This window comes from Glandiceps talaboti, chromosome 3, assembly GCF_964340395.1.
Source record: "Glandiceps talaboti chromosome 3, keGlaTala1.1, whole genome shotgun sequence".
NCBI lineage: Eukaryota > Metazoa > Hemichordata > Enteropneusta > Spengelidae > Glandiceps > Glandiceps talaboti.
In genome coordinates, this window is record NC_135551.1 from 25,693,346 (window position 1) to 25,703,927 (window position 10,582).

Here is a 10,582-nt window from a genome sequence, read left to right on the forward strand (position 1 = left end):
CCTCGTTTTGGTACAGCATCACAACAATATTTCAGCGTGGGCTGTCGAGTTGACACGACGGCGAAGCAAGGGAACCAAGCGTGGTTTACTACAAGGCGCCGAATGTAAGTCGAATAGGTTCTGGGGTTTTCGCTGTAGTGATTATTATATTATGTCCATGAATACTGCGTAACGTTGCGTACCCTGCAACCTTTACTTTGTGGCCGTTACTTTATTCATACGACAAGTCGGACAACGCACGATACCCTTTGGCCCCTTAGAAATACCTCCATGGTTGCACATTACATGTTGAACGTTACAGAATCATTTCTGGGGGCATTCGTAACTCATATAGTATTCGCTAACAATGTACTGGCATAGTACACCCGCTTGTGATGTCATGTCATCATCTAGTGTACTTTCTGCAATATAAGGGTGCCTTGTAAATTGTAGCGATTCCGAAGGACGATTCTACGTTCATGGTGCGAGCCATGGACTGTGACAATTGCCAAGTTTTTAAACGACCATGTTTGCGTGCTCAAGCGAGTCGTTGGCTGTACATAGCATATTAAGAGTGATCAAATCAATACGTGAGATGTGTAATTTGTGTAAGTCATCAATGGTCACATCTAACTTAGCCAATTTACTGTGCTTTTGAGATACATAGCTGGTCGTACGTCAAGGAGGGCCTTGTCATGGGAGGTACGCACAGCTAAAGGAGTCGTCATTAATAACAGGGGGGGGGGGGGGTCACGCTTTACAAATCAGTTAGGAGGGCCATATTTTAAATAATGGAAAGGGGAGGGTCATATTTGACTTTGAATAAGTTTTTTATCTATGTTTTCATTTTTTTGTAAATTTTACATGATCCCACCACTGCCACCAGGTCCAAATCATATGGCTACCACATCCCACCACTGCCACCATTGTAAAAAGTAATACATCATATCAGAGAAATGTAGTGAATTAATTGTTATTTGTGGTTTGAGGAGAAGAGTGGGTCTGACAGTAGTAAGAGGGGAACAGCATAGCAAGATATTGGGATAATTGTGGTAGAGTAGAGATGTTGACCTCTGAGTCCCGAGATATTTTAGAGAAAGGAACTTGAGGGGTCACTTTTCAGCACTGGGCCAGGGGGAGGGTCACATTTTATGTCACAGACTTAGGCTTAATACCCCCCCCCCTTGCAATTACTTATGGCTCCCTAACGATGTATCTCAACAGCACAGTAAGCCATACAAGCAGGCTGTAAGAGACATATCTGAGTTCTCAGAGGGTACATATTTCCAGAAATAAAGTCAAGACATTTGGCACAAATTGGCAGATCACAAGTTTTTTCATTCCCTAAAGACATGGTGGTGCCGTTTTGACCAAAGTACAAGGCTGTGTCTTAAACATAACCAGCAAACAATGGGAATGGTTGACACAGCAGTTGAAGATTTATTTCCAGAGTAGTCTATAGCCGAGACACTTGGCTGTCTGACTCAACATATTGGCCTTTGTTACATCATCACATACATGTAATGTTCTGGCAAACAGCTAGTCTTGCTGCTAGACGTTCGGGTTTTCTTTCGATGCTATAAGTTACTATAAGCGAACGAAGTTCGCATGTGAGGGCCTGCCCGAACAGTCTAGCGAATGTCATTTTCAGACCGGACATTCCATTGAGATTACGATAAGCGGTGGGTTGGGCCATATATGCATATATATACTTTAATATATTCAATCTCTGCATGCAGGTGTTGACAAACACATTTATGTCATTACTATGTCTTATCAGTTTATGGTAATTGTGTTTGATGAGTGTGTAGACGTTGTCATTCACACATTTTAGTTAACGCATTGGTGGTTATTTTTACAAGCCCCTCCTTAAGATGAATATGCATTAAAATTTAGCTATTGTCCTCTGTTTGTGCTTGTTGCTAATACGGTTCTCTGATTGGCAGTTATTTATATCCTGATGACATTCGCTAGACCTCGGATGTTCCATCCTCGATAGCGTTGTTCGGCTGTGTGTCGTATTTTATCGGAAGAACATCCGAGGGCTAGCTGATAGACTAGCAAACAGCATGCATCATCATTAATGTCAAGCCAGAACATACCAAAGCAAACCAAAGAGTTTTATTGCATCCAAATGTTATAGCTTATCTAAGCTAAATAAAGACAACCATTGCATTATTGTGTAGAGTGGATTTCAGCTATGATTGACAGTACCACACCACTGTACTATTTGCAGGCTTAAGAAGTTCAATGGACAAACTGAAATGACAAATTCTGAGGCATATACTAAAACCTGGGCTGGGCTCATGGGCTGACTCAGGGCTCTTGGAAAATGAAATTGAAATACAATCACTAGAATGGACCTTACACTATTACAAGGGTTGTTTTCTGGCTGTCTTCTACTCTCCTTGATGCACTGATGTAAATATTGAAGTCACATAAGGGAATGTCCACTATTTATTGTGGAGGGGGGGGGGGGGGCATTTTTCCTATTGCTTATGTTTCCTACATAAGGTAGCAACAATTTCGATAAAATACTAAGTTTGAAAAAAGTTTATCCCTACCATGACCTACACATTTTACTGTATATCATTCAAATATTGTTAATATATTTAATCAACATTCATGTATCTATTAAATTTTATATCATTATTTCCAGATCACTGTGAATTCCAGTTATCCTAACAGCTTTCCGCAATGTCTCGGGAAAAGAATCAAGTTGAGAAGGTCAGCTGTGAACTACGAATGTTTAACATTGGAACATACAGTATTGACCAAGATAACTGTCACCAAATAGAATTATGTGGCAGCCATATCAAACTTGTTCTACGTAAAGGAAGACATTCTGGTAAGTTTCTCTGATAAAACTAGATTCTAAGATATGTCATGTAGTGCAGTCACAATCAGGTTTCTCTTTCAGGACTGTATGTAACTCTTACAGTGTGAATGGGGTAATTCCTATACTGTAAGGTACCGTTGTGTCAGTCTCTTCCCTCACCAGTCTGCTCTATCGGGATGGGGCGCCCTCACACATTGGCAAAAGGGATTGACCGATGTGTAAGGGTGCCCCATCATGGCATACCTTAGGGGTGAGATCAATATTTCAATGTAGGATAAAAAACTAGTTAGGCCACAGACCTCTCTCCCCATCTAACTGAATTGGCCAAAATTGAAAATTGTGTCAGATGCACAATCAATTACTGATCAGTATTTAGTAAATATAATACAGCCTCCTATCTCAAGCTGGTCTCAAATGGCATTCCTGTATTAAGTGTGATTGGTCGAATACTTAAGAAGACATTTAATCAGGTCACATGATGAATCCACAATTACATAAAAATGTGACCCTTCACCTCACTCAGATCATTATCTACATTGTGTATTCTATTCAAATGTTTTGCACATGCTATGTGTGTGGCAGGGCGTGGCTTAAAATTAATACCAGCTGGAGTCAAAGTAGACTTGAATTCTCGCTACCTGCAATACAATTCTACACATCACTGTGGAGTCAAATGGAACGAAGCCGCGCGACAACGCGTTCTAATGTCGACAACTACACTTCCGGTCGGCTATGCTAATACATAGGAATGTTTCTTTCCCATTTTCAGTTGTAGACATCTCTTGTAATTTTGCTCTGGAAAGATACTGTACATATTTAAATTTCCCACCTCCATAATTATATGAGCTTAAAACTTGCGTTTATCTTATTTGTTACAAATTAAACTGTTTGGAAGAAACATTCACGTGTATTGATATAGGCAACCAGAAGTGTAGGTGTCGACAAATGCAAGCGCGGTCGCGAGACTGCGTTCCATTTGACTCCTTAGCGATGCATAGAATTGTATTGCAGATAGCGAGAATTGAAAGGACAGCGAAAATTCAACAAATCAAAATGTCAGTTTAGGATTGCGGAATAGTGTAGTAGCGATAGTCCTTCAAGTCTACAGGTTGGCTAAGGTGTGCTAGGAGGTGATTGAAGGGAGAACACCAAATACTTTAACTAAAGTATTCCATGATAGTTAATTTTGTACATGCAGTACAAGGACATACAATGTATGTCTTGGATACAAAACATATACATTTCATGTAATGATGATAATAATTATTTAACTCTTTTCCATTCCATACTCAAACTGCTGCATAATTATTTCTCTGGCAGGGACCTAATAGATCATATATCTGTTATACTTCACCAGTGTCATCATACAATCCATTGATGGTTGTTGCATCTGTGTAAGTTCGTAGGATTGAATCCTTCATGTGGTAACCTGAGTCTACCCTTGTATCAAGTTCCCTGTTAATGTGTTATACAGTTTGATTAATGACTGGGGTACGGTCATGGTTCAAATTTTGTCAAAATTCTTCAACCAGTCAGCAACATTATATTGTAATGGCGAGGTTCAAATAGGAAACTTACAGATTCAGAGCCAGCCACTGTAAGTTACTAGGCAACCATCATGACTCCATACAAATCTTGTTTTTGTAACTGACTTTTGGGCACATGTAATATAGCATGCGTTTCTCTTTGATATTTAGTGGAAAGAAAATGCATCAAAATCAAACCAGCGGATGTACATATGATTGAATGCTGTTTGATAACAATGTGGAAATTACACTGTATCTTGGTGCAAACACTACCAGAGAAAACCAGGGAAATTCAGCAGATTTGTGAGATGAAAGATCGTAAAGGATTCTGGTATGACCCAAGCAGTGATGGTAAGTTATATATACCAGCCTAAGCATCACTTTACAAAGTGTCATGATGCTTTCAATAAAGAGATCAAAAGAAAATGTTTGTATGGATGTTGATGATTTAGAATACATGTACATGGATATGTATGGTACAACTAAAATGATGTAGGCTTGGTGTTTCACTCATGCAACATGATATTCATTATTTACACACCCTCAAACAACTTCTAATTCAAAAGAAACAATTACATAAGGTGCCACACATAGTGGGAATGTAGAAGATGTATAGGCATGTTGATATGTTGATTATCAGAGAGGTTTGAGGCATTAATTATAACTGGTGCATTATCAGAGATGTCTATACAAAAATGGGCGACCTTTCAAATTTAGTAGCCTTTGGCTGTATTTTTGGCACTCAATCATGTACAGTGGAAGTCTCCATGGGTTTTATTGCCACACAGGTTATTCATGTGTTATTTGAATGTACACTAGGGATAGAGCTGTTCACAACATCGAATTTCAAATTATTTTTGATCTTGGATGTACAGTTCTTGGTATGTTCAATCATATTTTTATATAATGACATTGTATTTGCCCAAATGCTGCACTTTACGTAAGAAGACAAAGTGTACTGTAAGTAAATCTTAAATTACTAAATGTACATGCAATTACTAAATTCCAGACTGAAATTGGAAACATAAAATGAAAGGAAGTACAGTTTTTAATATATAACTAAAAATATAACTGCTAAAGCTGGTAGGTTTAGTGGTCTGTGATTATTTCAATTTGACGAATCTCATCATTTCAAGTGTATGTTCTGTAAACTTCTCTCAGTTATTTCATATATTTAGTTGGAGTGATGGTTTTACGGATGGTTACTTAGTTAGTATTAGTGAAACTTTAGTTACTGTGGTTTAATAGTATGTACATGTATGACATGGTATTACTAGTATATGTACTTGTATGAATGCAGGTGTGTGTGTCACTCTGTCAGTTTTCTGTGTCAGAACTGTCAGATTAAATGTGTTCGAAATACTTCTATGATGCTTAGTCAAAAGTTATCAGTACACATACATGTATTTCATAAGAAATTTACATGCAAAGATCTGAGTATAGTTTGATGAGAGTTTATGCATACAAAATCATTTGCATATTATCATGGTACAAATTGTGTTACTTTCCCATCAGAGGAATGTCACAGAAGAATCCAACTGATCCTGAATACTACTCCTGAAGAACAGAGTCAAGTCCAGTTGATCCTAGAAGCATTCAGGAAGGATTTCAACATATGTAAGTATGCAATATTAGATTAGTTGCCCCCAAATGGGCAAAGTCCAGAGGGGGGTTATATAAATGACCATGTCCATCCATCTGTCCATGGTCGTGTCTGTCCATAGTCAGCCATATCTGTGACATCCATGACTATTTCAACCAAACCTTGCACAAATGTCAAACTCTATTTGGTACATATGTACGTCACTGGGTCTTATTTTTCCCAACTTTTAGTTTTTTTGTGTACAAACAAATACCTTCCTGGTAGAGAGAGGATTAATCTTTTGACCTTGAACATTATGGCAAACTAATGGCTATGATTTTGGCAAAAATGCACATTTTGTTCCATTCCTTAAAAAATTAGTTCATACAGACACCATTTAACTTTAAGTGTCTACCCTACAGTATCAATGTTGAGCTTTCTAATGAGATGTTGACTGTGACCTTGACTATCTTCAAGGTCAAATAGCCCCAATTTTTTTCCGATTATAATGCAAGAACTTGAATACAGAGACTATATTCAAGTATTTAAACTCATATTTTCAGAGGCAAATCTTCCTTTTATACCTCTACCTTTGATCTTGACCTTCATCTTCAAGGTCAAAATAGGAAATGGCTCCATAGCTTTGGAAGTTTTGTACACAGACTCACTTTGGCGATGGAACGATTATGTGCCAGAGAATGTGATGTGTTATAAAACACTTATTGTCTGGCCTTATTTGGGCACTAGTAGATGTCATATTACCCCTTGTGCTACATAACAGCCCTCCTAATAATAGATATCTACTATCGCCCTCATTGTCAGGCAGGAAGTGAATATTATTTCTCATTTGTTTGTATACAGCCAGAGATTTCCTGCTGGAAACAATTACTGATAAAGATACCGTGAATAGTCTGATGACAATGATTGCAACTAAAAGTAAGGAAGCTGCTGTGTATGAGAAAGAGAAAGTCAGGTATGTGGATCCAAGGAAAAGAATATAATTCATCCTTTTGACAATGAGGGAGTCGCAGTATAACAGGGTTTCATTCCCAGGTATTAATGCAAAGTACAGTTATATGTAACAATTGCATTGCAATTTACTAGTGTATATAAATCACCATCTGCAAGACAGTCACATGCAGCATTTGTATTACAATGTATATAAATCACCGTCAGCATTTGTATTACAAATACAATGTATATAAATCACCGTCTACAAGACAGTCACATGCAACAATTCACCCTCTGTAAGAGACAGTCACTTGCAACTATTGTATCCATTCTGAATGTTTAACCTGCAGGGCTTACTTTCTTCGGCTATAGTTCTTGAAATCCTCATGATCATGAGTAAATGAGAACAAAACGTGGTTTGAATCGTAGACTAGTTTTGCACCTCAGTTTGAATTTCTCCAGAAATTGATTTGACTTCAAAACAATTTGACTTGTAATAATGACTTCTGTTTTTTGTGTATTTGTACAGGAAAAGGAGAGCCGCACCAAGTGCAACTCTTACGGCCACTTCCATAAAACGACAGCTAGAGCAGTCAAGTACACCAGTATCTAAGCATCTTAGATCCAGTACTGTAACACAGGCAGAAGCAAGACCAAACAGTCCTAATGACATACAAGTAGCCTCAAGCTCAGTGACTTCAAGTGCTTTGCATAAGGACTTAGTGCTGAAGAATGAGAAGTTGTTCAAAGAAAAAAATCAACTGAAAGTTGAAAATGAAAAGTTGAAAGATGAAAGAGATAAGTTGAAAGATGACAATAAAAAACTACAAAGTGAACTTAAAAAAGCCAGACAAGAAACTAAAACGTTCGCGCAAAAGAACAGTCAAGATGCTGTGAGATTGAAAGAGTTGGAAAAAGTGGATGGAGAGAAGACAAAGCTGAAGAATAAACTTGACAAACGGGTACTCGCAGCAGAGAAAACAACTGCAGAAGTTGTAGAGAAAAACAAAAACCTGGTCAAGGAGTTGCAAGAACTCGAAGAAAAGGTGAAATCCACTGAACAAAAGTTTGAAAAGCTGCAGCAGGAGAAAAATGAAATAGATAATAAGTATGCAAGAATGTTAACTAGTGTCGACCATGAAAGACTAAAGCTTGAAAAAGAGTTGATACAAATTAAGAAAGAGTTGACAGAAAGTAAAGAACAGTGTTTGAAGCTTGAACAGGATGTGAGAGATTGTTCGAATGACAAGGATGGTGTTTCAAATACCTTGATGGGTGTACGAGCCTATGTTCTGAAGCTTTTAAGAATGGTGATTCCACCGCTTGAAGAACATGACATCAAGCTTAACCATGAAGTAGATGAGATGTTGGAAGAATTTGTGGAGCAGCAACCGACAGAAATGCAGCAATCATAGAAACCATTGAACTACAATACATGCATACATACATACATACATACATACATACATACATACATACATACATACATACATACATACATGCATGCATGCACACACATACATACATACATACAAACTCACTAACAAACACACAGGCTTACACACTAACAAACACATTAAAACACACATACTCACTCACTAACATATACATAAATGCACACTAACAAACATACACAGTAACAGAAAAAATAAATTGTTTTTCTGTACAAATCGTGAAATATCAGTAGTACTTCCAAACTTGCAGTTACTATATAAATTAACAGAAATTACTGTGTTTGATAAGACTTACCATAACTAATGGTGCTTTGATGATTTAATTAACATATTTTTTATATTTCTATATTATACAATACTATAGTACATGTAATATGCTAAGTATTAGTGAGATGCACTGTACATATATGCATAGACTGTAAGACATGCCATGGCACTCCACTTTTAGTCTTGATGCCAACATGGTCTCTAACTAAACCACATCTGGTCAAAGTCCCTCAATCAGCACAAAAAGCTGTTCATCCAATCAGTGAACCCCAACTGTTATAGTGAGGTAAATAGTGTATAAGTAGCATCTTGAGGTGACAAATATACCATATTTGGACATTACATAAGTGCCCCAATAAACACTACCTTTATGAGGGACTGTGTTTAATGGTCAGAATTTTGTGATTTATTAACAAAGACATGATGTTAATGGCTGTGTGGGTGACTGTGGATGAATTTTAAATTGCATCTCATGCATCTCAGGACGTCTTGAGTAACGACTTATACTGTGAGTGGAGGTGTACATCGTAACGATACTGTATAGGGACTAGACTACTCCACCTTCAACAGCCTTGCTCCTAGGTGTCGGTAAACTGGGTTGACTGATGTGTGAGGGCGCCCCAACATCATACCTTACAGACTTAGAGTAATAGTTACACATGCATTGCATTGTTGTGTAGACTGTTTATATTACTCTGGTAATTGAGGCTTTGGTTTACTATTAAGATAGACACAAACTAAATCTATTGTTCTTCAATGTGGTAGATTACACAAGTGAGTGATAGTAGTTCCTCTGTCTTGCAAATATCATTACACTATGATCAAGATAGTGTAAACATTGGATGTCCCGAAACAGCACTGAAAGTTTAGGAAACTGACTTACAGAAACGCCGCCCTACTGAGACTATAATTAAACCAATATCCATTCAAAAGCTTATCACTGTTGTATCAACATGTTGTGACAGTAGTTTTAGTTTGTTTCTGTCTTACTATTAAAATTGAAGATTTAGTTACCAATCTAGAGTGATATGTGTAACATTGCAATTTTTTACATTTTTTTTAAAGTAGTGTTTCTTTTGTACAATAAATGATTGAAATATGCTGTATGTCTTTATTATTGAAATATATTGCGGTAAAAGAGAAGGTAAAGTTAAGAGACAGCTTACAACTTGTCTAGCCAGCACCCCTCCCCCTCCCCCCAGACATTCCCTCCCCACCCTCCTGATAATAACAAGTAAAGAAGATTTACGTGAAACAAATTTACATATTTTATCATAAAAGATAATTGCAAAAAGGTCTGTACAGCGGAGATTATGTTTGATTACTGGTATTGCACTAACAAATGTAGCTAGCTTGAATGATTACAGCTCATTTCAAGTTACTGTTCACTGGCTTTGTTTGACACAACTATGCAGAGACTGATAATAAACTGCACATTGTACACTTTTAAGATTGCAGGATCGAATGAAAACAGTTTTTAGCGACATCTGAAATGAAATGATGTTATATATATTTTATATATATGAGGTATAAGTGGTGTGTGGACTTATGTGATCCTAGGAACCATGTTATTTTACCCCTTCAGTATTTTATCACATTCTAAAAAATGATCTCGGGGGGGGGGGGGGGGGGGGGGAACAAGTGTCTATGGGTGTTTGTAAGGCTATATTTGACTAGTATTGCTGACCAAAATGATGGTACAAGCCATGCATTTTTACCAGCTTCCCCTTTACCTATTACCAGGGTTTCCAAAACTCAGCTAAAACAGCAAATACATCCCCTCTCTGTAAATTTTGATCATTATGTAGATAAACATACAAAAAGTAGCAGCCAAATTTGACAATTGGGGTAGAGACTTGTTACATGTATTAAAGAGACAAACAGGTGTCCACAAACAGTATTATTTCAGTAAAAAAAAACCCACCACAGCTGTTACTTTATAAATATCATTTTAATGTTTATTTCTCATCTTCCTCATTCATTG

General features: G+C 37.3%; 1 protein-coding gene across 1 annotated transcript; it reads left to right on the forward strand.

Annotated features, from left to right (window-relative positions):
• LOC144433280 (uncharacterized) lies at positions 1-8,293 on the forward strand. Its single transcript, XM_078121587.1, has 6 exons — positions 1-104; positions 2,639-2,827; positions 4,516-4,695; positions 5,860-5,961; positions 6,788-6,899; positions 7,407-8,293. Exons 2-6 carry the CDS (start codon positions 2,677-2,679, stop codon positions 8,290-8,292), a joined length of 1,431 nt encoding a protein of 476 aa, XP_077977713.1. The 5' UTR covers positions 1-104; positions 2,639-2,676; the 3' UTR covers position 8,293.
• Positions 8,294-10,582: the final 2,289 nt, after the last annotated feature.